A 25,951-nucleotide genomic window follows, 5' to 3' on the forward strand; every position below is an offset into this window, starting at 1 on the left:
AATTGATTGCAGCTGTGGTGGGGCCGCGAGAAGCTGGCGCGGGCGGCCCGAGATGCACACGCGCTGCCACGTGAGAGCGATCAACCCCTCTCTCTCGCTCTCCCTTGAGAGGAAACGAGATCGTTGAGGATAGACCAGAAAGAACCAACATTCGCCCACTGGACAATTGTTGGGAAACCCCTTTTCCAGGAATAAGACCAGTCAAGTACTAACGTAGCTTCCCTTCAATCACTTTAAACGGATTTAAAATGAGTATAATCTACAACTGAAGTGATCAGTGACAATGTTTTTTGTTAGACTTGATCTCTTTCTTTCTTTGTCCCAAACACGCACGCGCTATATTTTCTTACGTTTGAACGCATAAAACATGCAATTGATTTTGGGTTAAAATTAACCTCATTCCCAAGGCGTTCTCATTCCACGACGGACCGCCTAGAAAAAGCTGTCCCAAATTAGCGTTATTGGTGAGAGGGAGAGAGAGGGCGGGAGTTAGAAGATATAGAGAGAGTGACTACTACCGATTTAGGGATATCCCTTTCCGTCACATTTTTCGGATATTGCTTGGTCCAAATTTCTTCAATACTCCATATATATTCTCCTTGTTTTATTGCTATTCTGTGTGTTCTTGTTCTTCAAGATCCAATGACTGTAAATTGGAGTACAGTGACCGGAAATTGCGTTACAGTAGACCGGGATAACGCTTCAATTCAGGAACCTCTCAGCCAAACATAGTTTAGTGGGAGGAGCATGGACTTCATTGCGGGATGTCCTCTCCGGGCATCTTCTACGTCAAGGAGTCAAAACAAACTTGGTGGAAACACCGTTGAAGTGAACGGTATAGATGTATACCTATCATAACTTTTAGTAAAATGGCTAAAGTAATAAGTTGACGTTGAGAAGATGAATGAGTTTCCGGCGCAGGGGAGAGAAGATGGACGTTTAGTGCCTTTTGGAAACTTTTTCTTGGGTTTGGGGTAGCTGAGATGAAGCGCAGTGCTTGAGCACAGCTTTTTTTTCCTTATTTTTTTTTTACCAGCAAAAGGTAGGATGAAACATTTAGCGGAACGCATTTCTAACATCATTTAGGTAATAAAGTTTTTCGTGTCTACGTCATTTAAGAACTAACTCTAACGGCAGCAAGTTTCTTTATGCTCTTTTCTGTTTTATTGATGAATAAGTCCCATATGAATAAGCTTACACGCCAAATGAAACACCTAATGAAATAAAGTGTGTTTATTAAATCGTATTAAGTAGTTATTTGGTTATGTGTTACATGTGGGCTATTGAACTTACATAGTAATGGGGACTTGGTGCGCCTTTTGACATTTTGCACCAGTCCACCCCTATTCCTGGAAATAGTTATCCAATGGATATAATGAGTCATTCCAAAGTAGTGAAAAAGTAGACTGCTCATAACAAGTCGGCCTATTTCTCATGTATGTAGGCTCGTCTGTGGCTGTCATGTATGCTTATGTAAATTCAGGAAAAGTAAAGGTAATTGCTTGCTATGCTTGTTTTCAGTGGCCCGGGTTGACTGAAATAATTGAACATGTCACTGTGGATCATTCTTCCCATCAGTCTACCAGTCTTCATCCTAACAGGGATATGGGTTGTGTAAGTATTAAAAATTAATTAAAACGTCATAACCTCAAACATTTGTTTTTGTTATCCATGTTTTAGTCTGCAACAAGCAAGCCTGGTTTTAGACTTGCTTTGATGAATCTATATCCATTCGTCTGCCAGTCATGCATGCGATCAAATCGTTTTGATGATCATTCTATGCTGACAATTCCACAGCTGTCAGCTCCAAACCTCTCTATTGCTCTTCAGTGAACCTCATCCGCGTTTCTTAGTCAGAGTTAAACTACATGCCCAAAGGGAGGAATGTAATGGAATGCCGATCTCTCCGAGGTTGTGTGGAGGAGTCAGAACCCTGAAGCCTAGCCCGTAGTATTATGTGTGACCTTTCGTCCATTTATTTCTGTCCGTCTATCTCGAACCCATGGCTATTCACATCTGTGAACGGAAATACAGAATACAAAAAATTGCTTTGCAATGCTTTGATGTAAATTGAGCGTCTGTCAGTTTAAGCTCTTGTTCAAACAGGTGGCAGGACCGTGTGTCACTTAGGGATAGCCATTAGGAGTAACATTTGTATAGCAACTAAAATATAAGGTCCGTCCACTCCATGCACTAGAGTAGGTCAGCAATATATGATACTAGCCCCCTTATTTACACAAACCTGATTATACTTTGTTTAAAGAGGGTATGAAGAACATTATAACAGTCCACAATAAGTGATAAGGTAAGTGTTGTTACGGTTTGCGAGTGGCAGGCAATCAGGTAGGACCCAGATGCAGACGGTTAGGGTAAACGGCACTTTATTTACGCCAAAAGGCTAAGGCAAGGAGCAAGGAGCAAGGGAACGAAGAGAACACAGGTAACACAACTCAGGTACAAACCACAATGACAGCACCAGGAACAAAGGAAAGAGAAGGGCTTAAGTAGCAAACACAAGAAACGCAACGAGGAACAGCTGAGACTCATTAGGGGAGGGAGCAGTAATCAACACAGGAGGTAAACAAAGGGAAACACACCAAAATGCGACACAGACCATGACAAGTATAAGGTGATGACCTAGAGAGAGATTGCTAAGGTACCGCTTCTTGTGTTCATTCCATTTGGTGTATAACATTTTTTTCAATGTCAGCAGTTGATTTCAAACAAAAAAAACATTTACAATTGCTATATAATATGCCTATGCTTCTTTTATCATCTAAATGTAACAATCACTGAAAATGTATTGACGCAATGAAGTTGTGCAAGTTTCACTACTTGACTAGTACTTTAAATACTATTATTACTATTTATAGTACAAATGCCTACTCCTCATGTAATGGCTATATGGGAAACCGTTAACTCTATTTAAAAATGGTACTATACACAATTTAGACTGTTGTTCTCCCCTCGCATTTTGTTTTCTCTCACTCTCTACCTTTTTCTATTCTCCTCTCTCTCTCTCTCTCTCTCTCTGTCTCGGTCTCTCTCTCTCTCTCTCTCTCTCTCTCTCTCTCTCTCTCTCTCTCTCTCTCTCTCTCTCTCTCCCCCTCTAATGCTGTCTCTGTTTCCTTTGCCTTCTTTCCTTAAGTTCCACCAGTGTGCTAAGCTTCATAATGGCTTTGATCACCAGGAAGCGTCTGGAGTGTTGAGACAGTGGGCACTATAATTTCTCACACTGGCTCACTAAAGTGTTGGCTGTCTGAGACAATTGGTGATAATGGCCTGTCTAGTCCTGGCCTGCCCTTACCCTTTCCGCTGGTTTGATTTAGACCTGCTCTGTACATTTATTAGGCCCGGTCTTTGCTAAGAAACATTATATCAGTCAATGCCATCGTCAAGTCACCCCAAATTCATTTTTAAGGAAAAATAGAAAAACAGCCAAAGATGGAGCGACAGATTAGCAGTTTGTTATGTGTAGAACTGCGTTACAATTAAGTAACCTTCTATCCTACATGTGGATCGTCTTGAGGGACAATGCTTCAGTTATTAACCAAATATCGTTATGAAGAAACTATTGGATATCTCAGGTGAAAATGACGGAGAATGGTTCTACAAAACATCATCACGCAATGATCAATGTGTTATTTTCAAAATGATGTATAAACGTGTTTTCCTGAACTTTGTGTCCTTGCTGGACATGAGGGCCAACATCTTTAATCCACTGTTCCCTTGGTGGGAGGCTGACCCACTGAGACAGAACGTGGCCTTTCACCCATATTCAACAGTCTCTCGCTCACTATGTCATACACCGGCTCTCGACCTCAATGCTTTTTTTAATATTAATGAGGCAAACTCGTTGTATCATTAACCAACCTCGAAATTTTAGGCACCTCATAGTGGTCGACCTCAAAGGGAAGCGGAAGATTTGTTCTCTTCATTTAATAGCAGAAGTTAAAACAAGTAAATAATCTTTTATGGCAAGTAATAACTGACAACTTTTTCAATAAATTGCCTTATCTCTTTTATCTTTTATAATTGAAACCCCTGCAGCACCAACATAGTCCGAAATAGTGTTTTTCGTTGAAAATGTACAGATGTGTTGATGAAAACACGCCATTCTCGGTTGTGAACGTGAATGTGCTATGTGTTGACTTTTGTATGTGTATGTGTATGTGTTGACTTTTCTTTAAGGTTTGTGATCAAAATACTTCCCTTTCTTGGACTTAGGATTCTTTGTCTCCTCCCTACAGATACGCTATGGCCCTGTACAACCAGCATGTCTGCCCTTTGAATAACTGGTAAGGCACCCACCTCCCACAACACTTTTCTTTGCTTTGGCCATTAATAATGTGGTCTTCTTGCTTTAGGGGAGGTCCAAAATGGCCGTTACACCTGCTTCTTTGGAGAAACTTGTTTCAGTTGCGTAAGAGAAGTAACCAAATTGCAGTCCTGCAGTCCCTCACTAGCGCTGACTTTAAGAGAGTCCTGACTGAGTCTGGCGTAAAACAAGTGTAAACCGCAAGACATTGACGTTCCCAGCATACTTGGTACTGGGTGTAATAAGTATGCCCAGAAGTCTTTTTAAACGTTCCACGCCGGGAGCAGTTACCTGCTGAAATCAGCACTAAAGCTGTACGTCAATTCCAACTGCCAACAGTCTTAACCAGACTCTCACTGCCTCTGTGTGTTAGATCAAACAATAATCGTACAATGTCTAAGTGAAAACTAGCATAAAGAAGCTAGCATACTCAATATTAATAAATGCATTATGCACGTTATTCCTTACTGCAACATGAAAAACACCACAGACACAACTTTAGTGTTCATTTGCTCTTGATTCGGGTAAAGGTGTTTAAGGCTAGGCTCATTGCATAATACGAGGGAATAGTTAGTCTTTTCTCCACCTAGATCCACACAGCCTCTTGCTGCATTCTCCCAGTGCAGGGTTACAGTCTTAATTTAAACATGTGAAATCAGCAGGAGTGAAGGGTACAGATGGTGTTTAGTATGTGTACATATATCCAGAAAAAGAGAGTAGAAAAAAAGAGATAGTAGTCCGCAAAACTGCAAACAAGAAAGTTATTTTTTAACTTCAGCCTTTCTGTATTTTGAAGGTGAGGAACCTGACTGCTATGCAGAGGACAACCCTCTAGTCTTTAGTAAAACACATATTATTGACCTGATACATTCTTGCAGATGCTTCAGTGGTATGCGCAGAGTAAACAGAGATCAAATCGCCTGCTAATCCAATTCACACGTCACATACCCAGTAGAAAAAACAAAGACACAGATTTGATATCTAAACTCAAGTCAACAGAATTTAAATGCATGGTTAATTTCTTACACTCATCTGCATCAAATTCTGAGGGTGCAGTTCATGCTGCTGACACATTAACCACCTTTCTAAACAAGCCTGTGAAACCATGCACAGTTGCTCTGTGCCAGTCAAAACCTTCCTCGGCCTAGGGACAAACAAATACCGAACTCTTGAGCACGTGCAGAGTGCAGGAACACAATGATTTATACGTTTATGCTAATCTGTGCTCTGCCCTTCTTTGTTCGCTCCCAGGCTGTACAATGATTCATGTGAGGAGCTGCTTTCACTGCAGAGAGGGCCGGTGCTCTGCTGTACTCTGGAGAACCTACCCCTTATCAGGTTTGTGTTGGACCCAGTATTTCTCATTAGATGTTACTGGAGGTAGCATTTCTGGAAGTAGCATTTCTGGAAGTAGCATTTCAACAGGCTCATGGGCCTCATCGCATCAACACAATGTCAAGTCATCGCATTGTTGATCTTTGTTCTAACCATTCTCTTACGTCAGAACCATGAATCATGATACATATGTAACATGTTCATACGTACTGAATGTGCAGATAATCGGGAAGTACTCAAGTATTAACTTTGTATCTTAAACAGACCACAGCCTCACATCATAAATTTTCATTTATGATGAGTTATTTGTTTGTTCATGATATCTATTCCTCCCTGCTATTGACACTTTCAGCATGGCTACATAGTGGGACAGGTCAGCATATCTTGGCACATATTTTAAGTGAGGTGAGAGAGCAAATTTTGCGGAGAGTGGATATCTGAAAATGTTGTTTTATGTGTAGAAACGCATCTATTTAAAGCAAACGTCACAAAAACAACAACACGACCAAATCCTATTTCCAGAACAGCATTTGATGTTATATTCCTGTAGCCCCGAACGCTATCCGTGACTTGGCTCACCTCACACACGGCATGTGGCACTAAAACCAGCTTTAAACCAGGGCTAATCACTACCTGCTAAACTGGTCTGGGCGCAGGGCTGTCGTCAGTGGCGCTGGGGCTCCAGCAGATAAGCCTGCACTTGTCTGAGCCCCAGCTCCTTGACTCTTGCGTCAGTGGGGGTCGCAGACCCCTGTACTCAGGCAGGAAGACAGCCTTTGTTTTGCCCAGAGGATCCTCTTGGAAACTTCCGCACACTGAGATGCAATGTAAACAAGACGTGCGACCTCCCTACACATACACACACATACATACACTATTATACACACACACACACACACACACACACACACACCTACACACCTACACACCTACACACACATACAGACCTACACACACACTTTGTTTCCATATTTTATTGTATTTCAGCAGATCCACTGCTGTATGCTGCATTTGGCCCAAAGCAATCTTAAATCCTGAATCATCCTTGGCTATGTTTCAAGTAGCAGGTTAGGATATGTTCGTCTTAAATCCATACTCTGACCCAAGCAAGCGCTTTCCTGGATTGTCTGGATTTTCGGTTTCAGCCTTGGGAAACCAGTTCATGCAATCTTGGATGGGTGAACCTACTAGAGCATGTGCGTTAATGGCAAGCTGCAAAATAAATCATCAAACTCTTGCTGAAGAGGTAATTGATAAGGGAATTCCCTGGATCTGATTGCTATGTGCGAGGTTTGCAGCAGCCTAGGGTTACAGCATGAGAGCTTCCCTGGACTGTTAAGTATAGAAACAGACGTATAGAAATCTCCTTATTAGGTTATGGTGTTCTGTATGGTTCTGTTCACGTTCTGTACACGTGACGCAGAACCTTAAATGCAAGCATTGGGGCAAAGACTCACGATGTAGAGAACCACAGTGGCTATTGAGCGCAGAAGTATAATTCAGCCTTGACTTTGCCATACTGTAAGACTGAGCAAGACCCCCCCCCCACACACACACACACACACACACACACACACACACACACACACACACACACACACACACACACACACACACACACAGCGTTACAGGCTAGTCAAATAACTGCCTATTGTCCGTGTTCAAGCTCTGTCGTAAAACGCTTGTCCTGGCCCCTGTCTCCCTCTGAGGCCCGTCTCTCTGTGGCCGTACATAATGCCGGGTCTCTGCCAACTGCTGCCACCTATTTAGTTTAGTTCCCTCTCTCTGTGTCCCGGGGCAACCTGGAGTAATGCAACAATGTACTCAGGGAGGAACGCGACCACAGGCCAAATTATTTCATGGCGGGATAGGAGGGAGGGAGGGAGGGAGGGAGGGGAGGGAGGGGAGAGAGGGTGGGTTGGTGCCACTGAGCTACTTGGAAACTCCATATTCACTTCTATTCCCCCCCCCCCCCCCCCCCTCCCCTGTTCTCTCTCTTTCACAGTAAGAGCGGGACCCTGCCTCCTGAGAGCTGCTTCTTCAGTCTCGTATGCAGCACAGGGTCCTTCATGGGTATGTAGCTCCTCCGTGAATACAGCGGTTTAACACTCTCCCACATACCACCTGTGCTACGTAACGTTTACGCCGACGTGGTCAGACGTACACTTCACACAAAACCCAGAACGCACACCGTTCTCTCCCGTCACTTCACCGTGACCGCAGTTTTTTTTGCGTTCGCACGGAGGTACCGAAGACACACGGCGCCTATAAACATTGTTCCTATATCAATGGGGCTCTTTATGCACCGAAGACCCCGGCCTTGTTGTTCCAGCTGTGGGCGGTGGCGACTGCAGCCAGCACTCTGTGCACTGCAGGCTCTGCTACCACCCCACCCCTCCTCTCCTCTCTCCTCCTCTCTGCTTCTGCCCCAGTCCCCTCAGTCCCCCCCCATCACAGAAAAAAAAAAAGGGCTACTCGGAAATGCCACTGCCCCGAAAAGGTACTTTTTAAAACGTGCCCTGCTGCGTGCCTCCCATGACCCCCCCCCCCCTAAGGGCAGCAGGCTTCTGACCGCAAGCACGGAGGCTTTGGAGTTCCACTGTCTCTGTGGACAGCTTGGGCCGTTCCAGCACCACTGGGTTTCAACATTGGTCTATTTCGGGTGGTTTGCTCACGGGTCATCGGCCTCAGGGCCGCGTTTACATTGTTGTTTTTTTATATTTGCTTTGGGAGTTTACATTCTGAGAGTTTCGACATGGTTTATTATGGTCGTCCTTCGAACGCCACTTGGAAATTGCCTTAGGAACGCAATGGGATTAGTGCATGGGAAGATATTTTGGGCCATTTTATGAAGATCCACACAGTCAATTTGTAAGTTGGATATTTTGAACTGAGGTGGGTGAGGCACTTCTCTGCTCTGACCAGTAGTGAGTCAGAGCAAGTTGCCATTAAAGTAACATTAAGTCAGTTCCTCCCACCTCCCAAACGCTGACGTGAAAGTCCACATCCAAGGGAAACACAACACGAGAAATCCCTCAGGAGGTGGTGGAAGTTTCCACAAAGTCAGTTAGTCCGCGTGGACTAGGAGATGGTGGCAATTCTTTTTATATGACTTGGCACGCAAGCAAAAACATTCAGCCAGTACTGAGAGCCGACTCTGATCGGTCCGGCCAAGTCACACCTGTTTCCTATAGAGTGTTCTCTGAAAACGTAAGCATTTCATGAGGCTATCAACCTGACTATCCTGCTAGACTGCTGCTGTTTTCTCCAAACCGCTCATCCTTCATACCTATTGTGCATAACTCTGTTCCAAGTGCTAGACTGCTGGTAATAGTTCTGTTCAGTTCTGTCCGCCGGCGGCTTTGATTCTCCTAACGGTTAGCAGATGATTTTATCCAAGCGTGCGGCCGACACAATGGCATCCTGTACGGCATTAGTCACTCTTCCTAGGAATGACATGCCTCAAAACCTCCAAAATATTCAACGTTTTGAAAGGAGGTTTCAAACCCAAGCAATCAGGCAGACACATGTAGCTTCATTCTAATAATGTTATTATTCAGCCGAAGGTCAAGGGTCATTAAAAGGGTTACTACAAGGAAAGGTGAGGTAAAAGGTCATGATTACTCAACCTATTGGCTCTCTGTGAAAACGCACTTCGCCAAGGACATTCTTGTGTTGTTGTATATTTAGGTTTGACGCAGACAAGGCTCCCCTTGTTCTTACGATCCCACCCCTGTAAAAGGAGGGCTTGAATAATGTCGATCCTAACGAGAGAGTTTACTTCGAAGTGTTCCTCTGTATCGGGAAGTGAGGAAAAACGAACGCAAGAAACACAACGCCCGCGGACTACAAAGTAACTTAACGTGGGAGGCTGGGTGCTCTGTCGGTGTGTTGTAACCCAGAGCTCCAGGGCTAAAAAAATAGTTTCTCTTACGTTTTTTTCACCGATTCGCTAGAACCGCTGATGAACCGGTGCTCGGAACGGATGACGGTGTGGTTTTGTACACAGACAACATGTGGAGATAAACACTGCTTCTCGCTCGTCAGCAGAGTGATGAAGCCCAGATGTGCGACGGTGTCTGTTTATGCCGAAGCTGACACTCCTGGCCCCAGCCTCTGCTCAATAAATCGGACTGCTTGTTGAAACATGTCGCACACTGGTGCGGGTTCTGTCAATTTATCGCTACCGAGCATATCATCGCATTGCGAGATATTTTATTATCCTCTTGCAGCTAGAGGTGGGCTTTTGGATAGAAAGCGAAACATGAATAGAATGATTGTTTATATTTTACTTGCTATTGGTTAATGTCTGTTATATGCTCAGCCCCACTTGCAGACTAGCATTAGTGTTGCAGTATTCATCACATGTACATTCATACTGTATTTTAAAATAAAATATTAGGGTGACATCTAAACATCTAAAAAAGGTTCACCCCCTCAACCACCAGCTCTTGAGTCTTTTTCATGCTGTCATGTACGCTGCTGTTATTTCTATTGACAATGTGAGTGACTATGCTTTGTAGGCCTATGTCTGCCTCCTCACCACATATTTATTAGTATATATCTATACCACATATACATATATATAAGTATATAAATATGTGTATGTATGTGCCATTAGATGGACTCTTTCATCCACAGTGCCACAAGCCCAAAGCACACGGCACGTGACAGCCATTTTTGTATTTTAAGGGATCAAAACACACGGGAATACAACATGGCTGCATTCTCCCTCCACACGTATACATCCGAGTCTATTTCAGACACAACAACTCAAAGAAACGTTACAAGGTGTCTGTCCCTGCTCTCCGCAACGCCTGCTTGAATATATGCTTAGCGTGCCCTGCCCTGCCAATCCGAGCGGCCACGCTGAGCCTCTGTGCGTCGGTGTGTCCCTGCAGTGATGATGATTGGCCTGCTGCGCTACGCCCTGGTCATCGAGCGCCACCAGAACTGCGTGCTGAACACGGCCGGCCTCTGCACCTGCTGGGTGTGCGCCGCCGGCCTCCTCACCGCCGGGAACTTCCAGGTGAGCGACGCAACGCGGTTCGGAGGAACCATCACCGACTGGGTCTCTCTTCTGTCTGTGTCAGCTGTCAGCGGGGGGAGGGCGGGGGGGGGGGGGACGTAATGGAAATAGAGTTGTTGATGGGGGGACCGGGGGGAGGGGGGGGGGGTGATGGACATAGAGGTAGGCGATGGACCCATGGATGCAACAGGAGCTGGTAAAGTCACAGTAACAAGACTTCTCCACAATCCCTTCTGCTATGAATGTGTTGGTACCTACCTAGTGATACAGCGCCGATACCTGGGAATCTACCCAGGTTGGATTGCACACACAGATGTTGAGCAGACATATTTTCTGTATACACACGCCAGGTGAAGACCTAGCATAGCCATAACCAAGTGTTATTTAGAGACGTATAAACAATATATCTTGTGCAGTGTGCATGTCAGAAAGACAGAAAGAGAACGGCTGGAAAGGAGGCTAATCGATCAACGTTCTGGCCCATTGGTTCACCATATTTCGTAGCGCTATCACGTGTGTGTGTGTGTGTGTGTGCTGATTCTGAGGAGAACCATCGTCGCAGAACAGACTGTTGGTGACTTGATTCTGCAGTCCAAAACAAGCAGCTCTATTACCAGCATCGTTATGCAGGAGCCAAACCATATTCATTGACAACAATCGATGGCTATCTATCCCTGTGGTTTTCAATACTTCCAGCCATTGTAAATCACAATGGCTCTGTGTAGGGGGTCGTTTGATCTCCATCAACAAGTCCACTGTTACCCCAGGTGTGGGCTCAGAGCAGAAAGGGTGGTGCTGTTTAATGTGTGTGTGTGTGTGTGTGTGTGTGTGTGTGTGTGTGTGTGTGTGTGTGTGTGTGTGTGTGTGTGTGTGTGTGTGTGTGTGTGTGTGTGTGTGTGTGTGTGTGTGTGTGTGTGTGTGTGTGTGTGTGTGCGTGCGTGAGCGCATGTCTGAATTTGTGTGTGTGTGTGTGGTCTGGATATGCTCAGTGTCATTAAACAACACACACACACATACAGACACACACGTACACCCAGACGCACAAACCCCCGCATGCGCTCATGCACAAACACCGTCCCACGTCCCCGCTCTTTGTAGACCTTCCAACCTAATTCCTCAGACTGTTCTGTTTGGCAACACTCAAGCTTCTTCCTGGTCTCACAACATGGCTCTCTGCTTCTCCCTGGACCTTTTATGTCGCTCGCACTCAGTGGCCTCTGGCGAGTTCACTTTGAGGACAGGTTCTCTTGTCCTTAACTCTCTCTTTTTGTCTTTCTAGTCTCTCCCACTCTCTCTCTCTCTCTCTTCGTCTCTCTCTGTCTCTCCCTCTCTCCCCTACTGACTTTCTCCCTCTTACTGGTCTCTCTCTCTGTCTGTCTCTGGTGTCTAGTGGTTCCGTCTGGCTAAGACCGAGCTAACAGACAGCACTGTACCTCATGGTGATGGATGGGGCGCGGCCTCCATCCAGCCCCCTTGGTTCCTGTCATGCGCTGTCAGGCAGCTATGTTCTGTGTCTCTGTTCCCTTCCAGTCGCCTGGAGTCAAAACGTCTGCATATAACATCCTCTACCACGGCCTATGCAAACAAACCCATAATTAGCTTTTTATTTGTAAATTGAATGGTTGCTGTTTTGAGCTGGGAGTTGTTGTTGGAGTTGTAGTTGTGTTTATAGTAGAGCTGTCAGTTAAACGCGTTATTAACGGCGTTAACGCAAACCAAATTTAACGGCGTTAAAATTTTTATCGCGCGATTAACGCAATTATTTTATAAAAAAAAGAAAAAAAAACTTCTTTTTTTTTTTTTTTCTTTGGCTCAAAACAAAGAAGCAGTAGCCTGACTGCTATGTTCAAATGACATTTGTTCAAAGCAGTCGTTTAATTGCACTATAGGCTCTTTTTTTGTATCGTCCTGTTTTGATCAGTGTATATGCCAATGTTGTTATCAATAAAAAATAATTTGCACAAGGCAAGCCGATGCACTTCACCATGTTGATAAGAGAATTAAAATGAGAAGAATTATGGGACAAAAAAATCAAGGGATATTTAGCATAGAAAAATAATTTGCGATTAATCGCGATTAATTGGAGTTAACTATGACATTAATGCGATTAATCACGATTAAATATTTTAATCGCTTGACAGCTCTAGTTTATAGCAGAAGAAAGCAATGGCCTTCTGCCAGGAAAGCATTTTGGTGCAGCAGCTGAAACAAACATATGTATTTGATGGTTTAATGTGTGTGTGTGTGTGTGTGTGTGTGTGTGTGTGTGTGTGTGTGTGTGTGTGTGTGTGTGTGTGTGTGTGTGTGTGTGTGTGTGTGTGTGTGTGTGTGTGTGTGTGTGTGTTTGAGAGTGCGTATAAGTGTATGTATAAGTGTGTGATTCTTGCATGCAAATCCAGAATGACATGGAGTCCAGGGTGGGGCCATACATGTACTCGCCACATGCCAGCACACGCATGTGTGTGAATACAGGGTAGTACTGTGTAGACATACAGCATGTCAAAGGCCTCTCTTGTCTTTCTGGTTCTCTTCGTGCCATGTGCTGCCTTACATTCCTTCAGGTTTTTGTCTGCACATGTTGGAAGACCGTATAGAAAAGGGGAATTTGTGTGTGTATGCATGTGTGTTTGGTTGATTGAGGTTAATTATCTACATACATATATGTGTACATATATGAGTGTGTGCGTGAGTGTGTGTGTGTGTGTGTGTGTGTGTGTGTGTGTCTGTTTGTTTGATTGAATGTCTGTAAGCATTTGTTTGATTGGGTGTACGTGTGTTGGTGTGCATATGTTTCTGTGGTTGCGTGTATGTACGTGAGTGTGTATGTGTGTGCATGCGTGCATGGCTTTATTTTTTACAATATACCCTTGTTTTACCAAGCAGTATATGTTTATTGCATTGCAATACTTCCTTTAAATGCATGAATTGTTTGAATTGTTAATGTCTGGACAGGTGGAGGTATTTACGGGTGGTGCAGGTGGGTGGGGTCACCTCTGCATTGTGGCTTCTGATTGGTCAGCAGAGACCCTCCGCCCTGGCTTTGGCAATGAAGGAAGTGGCACCTCCTTTTGGTCCTTCCTCTCCAGCATAACACCAATGTTTACCTGCTGCTAAACATTGGAGGGATTCTTGACCCTCACAATGCATACATGCATACACTGTGTATAGCACCCAGACACACCCACACATACATACACAGACAAGCACACACCCAGACAAACACACCCACACACATACATACACACAAGCACAGACACACATTCACCTGCATCTACACACACAAAAACACACACGCAGACACATACACACACCTACATCTACGCACACATACACACACACATACATATTCACCTACATCCACACACACACACACACACACACACACACACACACACACACACACACACACACACACACTCAGCTTGACACACACAAACACACACATGTTTTTTTACAGCTGTTTACCCCTGAATTGGAACCCGCTTCCTGCAGGAGGGTTGTGAAGGAGTCATATGCAGGATGTTTTGATAAACATCCACGTGAAGAAAATGGTTGTTAAGTCAACTGGAATTACTGCAAATAGAAGTGTGTTTAGGAATGCCACGTGTTGCTGTGATTGTCAAGCCTCGAGCTCTGTATGTGTGAATGACTCCATTTCTCTCTATTGGTAAAACTCTTCCTCAGGAAAAGGATTGTAACTCCAAAACCTGCACCTTAAATGTGGGAACACGTTAACAAAAGTGTTCCCACTAATTCTTGCAAAAACCTGAGCTCTGTTAAAGTAGAAGGTTAAGACATGTTTAAGCTTACACCAGAACTCTGGCTCCAGCGTGTGCTTTCTTGGAATGTCCGGATTTTTCGAAAACAGCTTATTTCAACCTGGAGGAACGAGTTCACATAATCTTGGACAGGTTAGCATATCCGGTTATTACGCCTGGCTGCTTAATCATTAGCATGTCAAAAAATACATGAATAAATAAAAATGTCTTGATGTCATTGGTACCCAATACACGATTCCCCCTTTTCTCTCCCATTTACTAATGATCAAATGAAGCAAGATTAGATTGTGGTCATCTGGTCCCTCCTGCAACCCCCTTATGGCTCCCTAGATATCGATGCATGCAAACTCTCCTCCTTATTACACAGCGTTGTTAAACAGTCTATTCTGATTTACTTATTAATTTATTTATTTTTGTCAAATTATTATTTTATTTATTAAGTAGCCGTGTAATAAGAGGGATAATGAGCAGTGGGCCGGTCGTTATCTAGCTAAATAAACTCTGCCCAGCTTACTTTGACCTCACATGCAAGCAAACTCAGATAAATGAGTTAACACCCAGCGGTGTGACGATATATTAACCGGCAGCTTGGATGGATTGACTCTACCTAATGCATGAGAAGATTAGATAAACCAAGCTTTTTTCTTTGTTCTATTAGGGAGCTGTAATCATGCAGAGAGGGGGCCCCTTGACTTTGTAACTAAAATCCATCATCAAGTGTTCATATGTTGTTGTCATATTGTGTTTTTGCGGGCGGGTTACTCCCCAGTGCAGGTCATATGGGGTCATGGTGACCGTCGTCACCTTGGCAACCGCGGTGCCTACTCTGGTGTTTTGGTCGAATGTCACACCGCAATTATATCCTTCTGCAGTTGTAAAGAGAGAGAGAGAGAGAGAGAGAGAGAGAGAGAGAGAGAGAGAGAGAGAGAGAGAGAGAGAGAGGGACCGTACGTTTCAGGGGGGTTCAGCAGGGTAGAGATGCTGTCATTGGTCAGAAATAAGCTGGGAGTAGTAAATTGTCCCATACAGAGGCAGGGGCAGTCAACGGGAACAGACACTTTCACAGTGCATGAACAGCACAGAAAACGCCAGAGGATATACTCAAATAATAGCTCTCAAATCTACATACAGCCCCTTTAATATGCATTATGTGTTTGTTATTCTCGGTCCTATCTCCAGCTGGACTACGCCAAGGTGCTGCACTATGTGGGGGCCGGTGTGGCGTTCACCTGCAGCATGGTGTTTGTGAGCCTCCAGACGGCTCTGACCTACCGCTTGGCTAAGACCCAGCACGAGTACCTCCTGGGACACATACGTCTGACCATGTCCCTCCTCACCTTCATGGCCCTGGTTCTCGGTATCCTTTGACACACGCGCTGCTCCCATACTGCTCTGTTTGTATGTGGGAGAATGGAGGATGAGAGTTTAAAGGTGGGGTGATCCCACGTTTTAAGCAGGAGAACTTCCGCTGACTGCGGACCCAAACAGAACTGTACAAGAGTGATCATGGGGTGGAGCACCCTTTAAACTGAGGCCTCTGAAGCCCATGTCTGCAACTGTGTTAAAGGGCGATATACACTAGTGAGGTTTTTTGTTTACTGAGTGACTCAGCCCCTTTTAATAGATAACATTATCTGGACAATGTCTGGCCTGGGAGACCGTCAAGTGGCACGCTGTGTCTCTAGCTCTGTGTCTAGTACTATGATTCATCTCCCCTCTGCCGGGCCACATAGAGCGATGCATTCTGTGTTTTGTTCTATTAGGGTGTGTTTATCTTGGTGTGATTGTGTGTGTGTGTTCAAAGAGAGGGCTCTTTGTCTTTCTCTCTTTCAAACTCTCCTTTTCACTGTCTTTCTCTCACTCTCTCCCTCCCTCTGTCTTTGAGTCTGTCTCACCCTGCCTTGCCTTTTCTCTCATTCTCTTATTTTCTCTCTCTCTCTCTCTCTCTCTCTCTCTCTCTCTCTCTCTCTCTCTCTCTCTCTCTCTCTCTCTCTCTCTCTCTCTCTCTCTCTCTCTCTCTCTCTCTCTCTCTCTCTCTCTCTCTCTCTCTCTCTCTCTCTCGTTCTCCCTTTCACATGCCCCCCCCCCCCCCCCCCTACCACCACATGTCCCAGTCGTTCTCCTTCACCCAGTCTCTTCCAGGCGGGGGGTTCTTCTGCGTGGAGGCCAGCTTCGCGCTGCAGCACATCTCGGCCATCCTGGAGTGGGTGTTCTGCATGCTCGTCATGCTCTTCTACGGCACCTTCGCCTTCGAGTTCTCCGCCATGTCCGCCAACACCCTGGTGGTGCTGTCCCGGGGGGGCGGGGCCTCCTCATCCCCCTTCCCCGACCCTGTCCTCCACCACAAGATGGAGGCGTCGTCGGCCGGCTGCTACCCGGCCGACAGCCTGGCCATGCTGTACTCGGAGTGTGGCGGCGGCGGCGGGGACATGACGTCGCAGCACGTCACGCAGAAGCTGTCCGGTGGGGGCGCCGGGGGGGACTGACGGACGGGTTGTGTGTGTGTGTGTGTGTGTGTGTGTGTGTGTGTGTGTGTGTGTGTGTGTGTGTGTGTGTGTGTGTGTGTGTGTGTGTGTGTGTGTGTGTGTGTGTGTGTGTGTGTGTGGCGGAGGGGGGCGACGGAAGACAAGCCAACAGCTGTTTGACCGCAACGACCAAAGACTGAGAGAGAGTCCGGCGGCGGCCGTCAAACTGTCCCGCCGTGACCGCGGCACATCGGCGACGCAGCACAGCGTTTGCCGCGTCGTGTGTTTTTTACACACGGTGTGCGACCGTGTAGCGCCAGCGCGAGAAACGAGAGAGAGAGAAAAGTCTCGGCGTTCGCTTTGATGCCTGGTTATGTAACGATTCCCTTTTTATACATGGCCAACCCCCCCCCGTTGCGCTCCATGCGATGCGGTTTCCTGAAACGTGCCTTGGATGTGTGTTCCTCGCTCGGCACAACGTCGCGGGGGGGCACTTTCGCCTGTTCGTTTGTTTGGTTATTTTTTCTCCTTCAGCGTTTGGTGTTTCAGACAACCAAGGCCAGCATTGTTTGCTCTCAGGAAAAATCTGTTACATCACCAGCGTTATACACTACATCGAGGTAGAACCGCTGGAAAAACCTCAAGACAATAGAGGGATTGTTTTTTTCTACCAAGTATTGTGTGCTGTTTGAAAAGCTGATTCCCTTTTTTCTTTGTTTTTTTAAAAGGGGCAGAATTGAGAGAAGGTAGGGGGACATGTCGTTTACGGGATGCTCGACCAAAACTAAGTAGCAGCAGCTTCACTGTGCTTTGCGATGGACAGTCCACCGCGATCTGATGTAATCAGACAAAGCTACCGCTGCCAAGCCTCGTTCTCCCAGACCTCCCAGTGGAAAAGCTAAGAGACTCTTGTTGAACTGTTGTGTGACCACACAGCCAATGCAAAAAACCATGCAACTCGTAACACAGGGCAGGCCTTCAGGGGGCATCGCTGGAGGACTTAGCCTCGCCCCACCGCCTGACCCGGGTCGTTCTGTACTGGGGGCGGCGGCCTGGCCACCAGCCTCTCTGTGGAGCCAAAAAAAAAGGGACCAAAATAGAGTACAATTTGTGTGTTGTATGTTATCATTCCCAACTGCATTCCAAAGGAATATAGATCTATAAATATATATATATATTTTACTGTTACCATAACTGCTTGAAATAAATAAAAACGAAAATCCAAAATGTTTTCTTTTTATTGTTTTTATTGTTTTTTGTTTTATTGTTCAAAAAGCCTATGTACACGATTTCTCAGGTCAGTTAATACATTGAGATGAGAGTTATATAAAGTGTTCAGCATTCTGAGCCATGAGAGAGATGGAGAGAGAGCGTGAGAATGAGAGAAAGATGACTGAGTTCATAATTGTGCTTATCGTAGATGGAAGCAAGAGCACCCTGAAACTAGGAAGTGTTGTTTCCTCATAAACATTTTCACATAGTCTTCTCTTTACAGGCTTTCTTTGGAAATCAATGAGGCTGTTAACACTTCTTGCCAAATATATTTTCACCACAAACAGACTTTAAGCAATTTGGGTATAAGTAGCATTAGACTGTGGAGGTGGTTCCTATTAAGAAAATGCAAAGCTCTTAAGGATGAGGAAAACATTTGTATTTAGAGCATATGTATCAGCATGTTAGATATGGAAGATTTGTAATACTTAGGGATGTATAAACACTATAGCTTTTAAATTCAATACCCTTAGAGCAAAGTTAAAATCAATTTTTCAACCAAAAAATATTATTTGAAACAATGTCAAAATGAATCATCTTAAATCTTGTATTGTACATAGTATTGTTTCATATATTAAGACCTTATGATGCTTACTCTTCAACATATGGCTCTTCTAGCGTAACATTTGGTCATTGGCTTAATACTGCAAGGCTCTTGCCACAGATTAGTCGCACATAAAGTTGAGAAAATGTTTTTTAGACATTATACAATGGCAAAGAACAATAACTAATTTACTAGACTGGCAGCTCTGATAACCATTCAGTAAGAATCTCGACCAATGAGTCATTGAGAACCCTCCAACTCCACTCCTTCTGTCCAATGAGTACGCTTTACTCCGGGATCTAAAACATAAACACCTTTCAGGGGAAAGCTGCATGATTAACAGGTTCCACGTGGGCGGCTTGATGAGCACGTGGACAGCTACCTGGTTAGCCAGCCTGACACCCCTTCGCACACACAGGCACACTTGAATGCATAAGTGCACGTGAATGCATACTCTCACAGACATACACACAGACACACACACAGACACACACACACACGCAGACACGCACAAACACAGTGCTCAGTAGTTGAGCTCCTTGGGAACCTCCCAGGGGAAGCCCTTCCGGCCGAAGTGGCCGTAGCAGGCGGTTCTCTGGTAGATAGGTCTCTTCAGGTCCAGGTCTCTGTTGATCCAAGAACCCCCGCACCCGTCTGTTAATGTTTCACTCTTCCTCTGTTATTCGTACAGCTGATCACAGTGGACTCACTCAAAGCCTGATGCACTCCCAGTGGTTTCAGTGTTACTAAAGCACTGACTGACCCATCGGAGAATAATGCTGGCTCTGTTTAACTGGGTTGCCCCCCCACACACACACACACACACACACTTGATGGCTACCAGCTTGCTCACTGGCCAGGACCTCTTCACCCTGGCCATAGCTTGCCATCTATTTAATTTGACTTTAAATGTATTCTGGTATTATTGCCATTATGTATGTACTTCTACCCATCCCAGGAAGGAGGGATCCCCCACTCTGCGTTCTTTGTCATGGTTTCTTCCTTGATAGTTATTTCATGTTTTCATTGGGGTCTAGGGTTGGGGTCCCCAATATATGTCCGGGAAAGCCCTTTGAGACTGTAACTGTGATTAAGGGCCATAGAAATACATTTAACTTGACTTGACTACGACTGCTTCCCCCCCATCTGTCTAGACGTGGGCCTCACCTCACGATGATGCCAGGTCGGAGGTCAAAGTTTTGATTGACGATATGTAGCAGTTGCTTCTCGTTCCTCTGGGAGGAGCCGTAGGTGAACAGCGATACGGACAAAGGATGGGCCACTCCGATGGCGTACGCTACCTGGGAACAACACGTGAGGGCCTACATCAGCCAAAAGGTCTTCACATGACGTAACAACGTATTTATATACATATATATAGATAATAATATATATATATATATTTAAAATTTGTTCAAATAGTTATTATGGTAACACTTTAATTAACCAAGAATGAACATTAGTTAATGCAGTCATAAATATTACCCATGTTAATTCACAGTTAACTAATGGTTAATGGTTAATCATTTAATGATGGTCATCACGTTAACTAAGGTAATGGTGTTCACATTACTATGGTATCCGTTATTTAAGCCTCCCTGACCCTAACTCTTGTCACCCTAACCCCTATGCATATGCTATATAGTAATGTTTATAACTGGATTATTATCTTGATTGTAAAGTATAACTGTAATTATTTTAGTGTCTGTTTTAATTTGTTGATGTCTTTCTATACAGAAAGGCCTCAAGAAGACTGGGGATGTTCTTTAGGTAATACTTACTCTCTTCCAGCAAGTCATTTAAACAGCCCTCACATCCTGCATCCAAACTACTTTTCCCAGCAGCGTGGATGTCGTGAAGCCTCACCTGCACCAGCACCCTGCGGCAGAGCTTGGCCTTCACCAGGGACATGGCCACCCAGCGGGCTGCGTAGGCTGCCGAGCGGTCCACCTTGGTGTAGTCCTTCCCCGAGAAGGCCCCGCCCCCGTGGGCTCCCCAGCCGCCGTACGTGTCCACGATGATCTTCCTCCCGGTCACACCGGCGTCCCCCTGCCCGCCGAACAGACACACAGACACACAGACAGACAGACACACAGACAGACAGACAGACAGACAGACAGACAGACAGACAGACAGACAGACAGACAGACAGACAGACAGACAGACAGACAGACAGACAGACAGACAGACAGACAGACAGACAGACAGACAGACATATAGACACACAGACAGACACACAGACGCACAGACAGACACACAGACACACAGACACACAGACACACAGACACACAGAGGATGACGTGAGGATGGTGAAACATGCATACACGTAGATTTTTGGGTGCATTTTTTTTTAATGAACTAAAATGATGCAAGAAAGAGAAGTTATCCTACATGATCCACTTTCTTCATTTGTTTATGCGTGTAACTATGGCGACGCAATGCAAGATCATCATCATTGTAACATTGTTACACATCGTTTACGACAAAATGGTATATTCACCCAAAAACGGTTTAATTTCACAACAGCTTCGTCATGAACATTGATCGATTGTTGATAGATTTGCGGAGAAAAGGTACATTAAAAAACCACGATAAGAAAACTGATTCTTGATTCTCATGTCACTAGTCTCTTCTTAAGAGTGACCCCTAGGTTTCATACCTGTCATAGCCACAGCTGTGATGCTGTGTGTTCGCCCCCTGTGTCTGCCACACCCCCTGTCTGTCTCTGTGCTGTGCCTGCCACACCCCCTGTCTGTCTCTGTGCGGTGCCTGCCACACCTCCACTGGTTACACCTGGCCTGCATCAGCTCATCAACTCCCCTTCAAATACACCTGGTTTCCCTGCAGCCGTCGCCAGATCATACTGCGATCTTCAGTGGTAGATATTCATAAATGGCTCCAGTATTCACACTTGCACTCATCCTCCTGTTTAAATCTTGTGTCTCACCTTTGTTTCCTTTTGCCCATAGCTTTGTGGATCAACAACTCCAGCGTTCCTGCTTCACTCCCTCCAGCCTGTAGCTCCCCACTCTCCAACCTGCCCCCGGCCTCACCCCTGGTCTGCTCCAAATAAACCCGTTCATTACTCCAACTCCAGCCCTGCCCTCTGTGTTCTGCTCTTGGGTCCAGCAGCTATCGAACCCTAACGGTACCTGCGGGCCGCCGATGACGAAGCGCCCGCTGGGCTGCAGGTGGTAGATGGTGTCCTCGTCCAGGTACTTGGCGGGGACCACGGCCTTGATGACCTTCTCCTTCAGCACCGCCTTCTGCTCCTCCAGCTCGATGAAGTCGTCGTGCTGCACCGACACCACCACCGTGTGCACCCGCCGGGGGATCACCGCACCGTTGTCCTGGTCGTAGTGCACTGTCACCTGGGGAGGGCGGGAGGTGGAGGTGGGGGAGGAAGAGGAGGTGGAGGTGGGGGAGGAAGAGGAGGAGGAGGAGGGGGTGGAGGGGGTGGTTGTGGAGGAGGAGATGGAGGAGGTGGAGGAGGACAATGAGCAAAGGGAAGGCAACTGTTTTCGGCCAAAGTCAGTATCTTAACCTACAGCTCCAGATGAGGAGAGAGGGGCGTGCCTACCTGTGTCTTGGAGTCCGGGCGCAGCCAGGGCACCTCACCGCTCCGCCTCAGCTCGGCCATCTTGGCGTTGAGACGGTGGGCCAGGACGATGGTGAGCGGCATGCACTCCTCCGTCTCGTCCGTGGCGTAGCCGAACATCAGACCCTGCCGGCCCCCGCCACACTCGGGGTTAGTCTCACAGTAATGCATTAATGGTGCTGTAGGTGAGATTGAAGAGCCGGTATGTGAGTGTCACGTGTTAGAAATGGCACAGCCGGCTGCTAGTGAGGGAAATGCGCTGAGAGAATATCCACTTTGTGTGGCCTGCTTCTGCCTCTGCAGGAGATCATTTCGATTTTTAGAAAGCTCCCAGGTCTCTTTCTGAACAATCGGGGCATTTCTTCTGGGATTGGTTAAGGGAAACCATCTCGCCTGTCAATCATGTGTAACGTAAAAAATCACAGTGGAAGAGAAACTTGGGGAGGAAGGGAGCAGAGAGGGAGCGGATTTCTTTTGGGTTGTTATAATCTTGCTCTGTTTGACTCTTTCCTGCTCTCTAACAACCATGACTACAGTAAAACATTGGCAGAAAAACACTGAAATTACTTACTGATCATTGTGATTATTCTGCTTTGGACTACAGCACCTAACACACACCTATATAGTCAATAGCACAAGGGACGAATGGGGGAGCGGAGTCTTTTAGGGTGATTCCCGCCTGTCCAAAAGTTACTGGGTTCAATTCCCTGTGTCTGACTTAGATTGCTGCTATCCACTGGAGTCCATGTTTGCTGTATTAAGTTGTACCAGTATGGGTTAACAGTACCTGGTCCCCTGCTCCAATGTCATCCTCCAGGCGGTCCATATGCACGCCCTGAGCGATGTCCGGGGACTGTTGCTCCAACGCCACCAGAACGTTACACGTCTTGTAGTCGAAGCCTGAGAGGGCGGGGAATACATCTTTATAGACGCTAGAATGATGGCGCACATCATGGGTACACTGGAATGAAGGTTCATTTAAAACAAGGATTTGGATAGTGGTAATTATGTTTATAATAAAAGACAAATTAAAATAATACAATGTCATTAAAATGCTGTTGACAATGGAACTAATAGATAATATAATACATTTGAGGGAACACAATCTATTTAAAAAGTACATTTCAAATGTCATTCTGAAACTTTATTCAATTACGTACGCACGCACAGATAATCCATGGCTCGCCAGACAATAGTCTGTGGCCCTCGTGTCTTGTTACCTTTGTCCGAGTTGTCGTATCCGATGTGATGGATGGTATCTCGCACCACCTTCTGGTAGTCTACGCTGGCGCGGGATGTGATCTCTCCACAGAGCAGCACCATGCCAGTCTTGCACACCGTCTCTGTTTTCGCCCCGGTTAATAACGACAGTCAACTCAACACAGGTATTCTGGAGCACAGTTGTATTGCTATAACTTCGGTGTAAAATTCGTTTTGGATTCACATTAGATATGCTGCTGGGTTTTTCTTTTAAGCACTTTAGAATATTTACTAGAAAAATACTTTTCAGTACATATAATTGATTTCTTTTTATTAAGAACGAAAAGTCCCTGTCTTCAATGCGTGCTGTAAATGCAATATTATTATTCATAGTACAATAAATATTTGGAATTGTGGACTGTGTAAAGGCCTTATATTAATTAAAATATTCATCCAACGTCTTTCGTTAAAGCGAGAGCATTGTCTCTGCTGCCCTCTACTGGAGGACATCCCGACTCACCGCAGGCCACCTTGGCATCTGGGTCCTGCTTCAGATGAGCGTCCAACACTGCGTCACTGATCTGGTCACATATCTTATCTAAAAAAACAAGAAGTGTGTGTGATTATATCATAACAGCTCAGTAGTTTAATATTGTTTCACGAGGTGTTTGGCCAAACAGTGCAGATATCAGAAGGGGTCGCTTGCATCCTCCCCCCTACTTTTACTGAACATATCGATGACCGCGAGTGGAGCTATGAAGTATCATGTTTCCCAAGCTTCCACTACCATCTAACTCTACTACTCCTGGCTCCTACTGGAAGCTACAGTGCCTAAGAATAGCTGAGTGGTTGGCAGGACGGACCATAGTTTGTATGTGGTCCGTGAGACGCAAAGCTATAAGTATCTGTTATCAAAAACACACACGAGGACTTTACTACCCACGTTGAAAATACAGCATGTAGCTATACCCCCCCATCTCATGATTTCACTACGGAATTCTGTGAATTATTAACTGTGTGAGTCTTTGCATTTCTACACCTGTATAGTTGTGTGTATGCATACGTTCATGAGTGACAGTTGAAACGGCTTATCTGAGGATGTGTGTGTGTGTGTGTGTGTGTGTGTGTGTGTGTGTGTGTGTGTGTGTGTGTGTGTGTGTGTGTGTGTGTGTGTGTGTGTGTGTGTGTGTGTGTGTGTGTGTGTGTGTGTGTGTGTGGCTATATTGGTAGTGCACGGAACAGTGCCTATGTGCATACGTTTGACCAATTCAAAAATAGTCTTTGTTGCCCATGTGTTGCATGTGGAGTAAGGCATGCAGCCAGGAGGTGCTTCACAGATCAATTATGACCTATCACAACCCTGCAGCTAAATCCCCAGCGGCTGATGACTGTGTTTGTGAACGCAAACACATAAAGCTGGATCGCATCCACTTTGTTGCTAACTTTTCTGGCTCCCCAAGGCAATTGTGGTTGTGCTTGCCTACAAAATGTGTCAGTCAATCAATGTTTTACACCTGACACTCCACATAGCCTTTACAGCACAACAACAGACGTTCAATTACGGGCTACATCCCAAGCTACAGTGATAGCTCGCCTTAGTAAGCAAGCCTAACCTTACCCTAACCTCCCACGCTCTCCTCTCTTGCATCCTCTCACCCCCATGCATAATCTGGTTTATGATGCGAAAACACCCTTTTTTTTTCCAGGAACACACCTCTTGCATAGCCCCAATTCTAGGATCCCCTCTCTGTTCAGCAGAGCAGCAGTATCCCAGCAGAATTCCAATTCACATTCCCCTCGTTGTGCAGTTCTCAACCACCAAACCCCCCGCATTCCTCTGTGGGTGCCCCCCCAGCCCACGCTGGAGAGCGGCGACACCACCCCGAGGAGGGTCCCGTACTCACCGGGGTGCCCCTCTCCCACCGACTCGGACGTAAACATGAAGGACCCGTCGCCATCCTTGCACGGCTCTTCCAAAGTCCCATTCATCGTGCGGCCCCCCCTGTTGCACTCAAAAAGTCTGTCCGCAACGACGAAGTCAGGAGCTCAGGCTGAGCGGTTTAAAGGAGGGATAACGTGCAACCTGGTGGAGGGAGGGCTGGTGGTAGAAGCCCCAACTAGACACAGGATATCAAGGCAAGCGTGCAATCTCAAAAGTGTTTGGACCCGCTGCCCTTAAAACACTTTGGTAAGGCACATTCTTAAACGCACACGCACACGCACACACATGCGTGCACATGCAGGGGGAGGGGAGCTCATGTGAACCAGTGGATTAGACCATTCAGAGGGGAAAATGGAGGGGAGGGGGTGCAGAACAGGGGGTGCAGAGGGGAGGGAGGCAGAGTGGGAGGGATTCAACCTTTTTCCTGGACAAAACTTTCTTTGGGCGGAAGGACAACTCGATCTGCATG

The 25,951-nt window shown here is 45.8% G+C and overlaps 2 protein-coding genes across 2 annotated transcripts; one reads left to right on the plus strand and one right to left on the minus strand.

The window, feature by feature from the left end:
* Positions 1-756: 756 nt before the first annotated feature.
* LOC115530690 (transmembrane protein 150A) lies at positions 757-18,154 on the plus strand. Its single transcript, XM_030339384.1, has 8 exons — positions 757-1,042; positions 1,522-1,614; positions 4,251-4,298; positions 5,570-5,656; positions 7,659-7,726; positions 10,555-10,682; positions 15,641-15,818; positions 16,604-18,154. Exons 2-8 carry the CDS (start codon positions 1,550-1,552, stop codon positions 16,945-16,947), a joined length of 918 nt encoding a protein of 305 aa, XP_030195244.1. The 5' UTR covers positions 757-1,042; positions 1,522-1,549; the 3' UTR covers positions 16,948-18,154.
* Position 18,155: 1 nt separating this feature from the next.
* On the minus strand, positions 18,156-25,799 carry LOC115530687 (S-adenosylmethionine synthase). Its single transcript, XM_030339379.1, has 9 exons — positions 25,445-25,799; positions 24,061-24,138; positions 23,561-23,683; positions 23,128-23,240; positions 22,323-22,466; positions 21,895-22,113; positions 20,609-20,791; positions 19,910-20,043; positions 18,156-19,368 (listed from the first exon to the last, which is right to left on the minus strand). Exons 1-9 carry the CDS (start codon positions 25,527-25,529, stop codon positions 19,266-19,268), a joined length of 1,182 nt encoding a protein of 393 aa, XP_030195239.1. The 5' UTR covers positions 25,530-25,799; the 3' UTR covers positions 18,156-19,265.
* Positions 25,800-25,951: the final 152 nt, after the last annotated feature.

Source organism: Gadus morhua, chromosome 18 (assembly GCF_902167405.1).
Source record: "Gadus morhua chromosome 18, gadMor3.0, whole genome shotgun sequence".
NCBI classification, from domain to species: Eukaryota; Metazoa; Chordata; class Actinopteri; order Gadiformes; family Gadidae; genus Gadus; species Gadus morhua.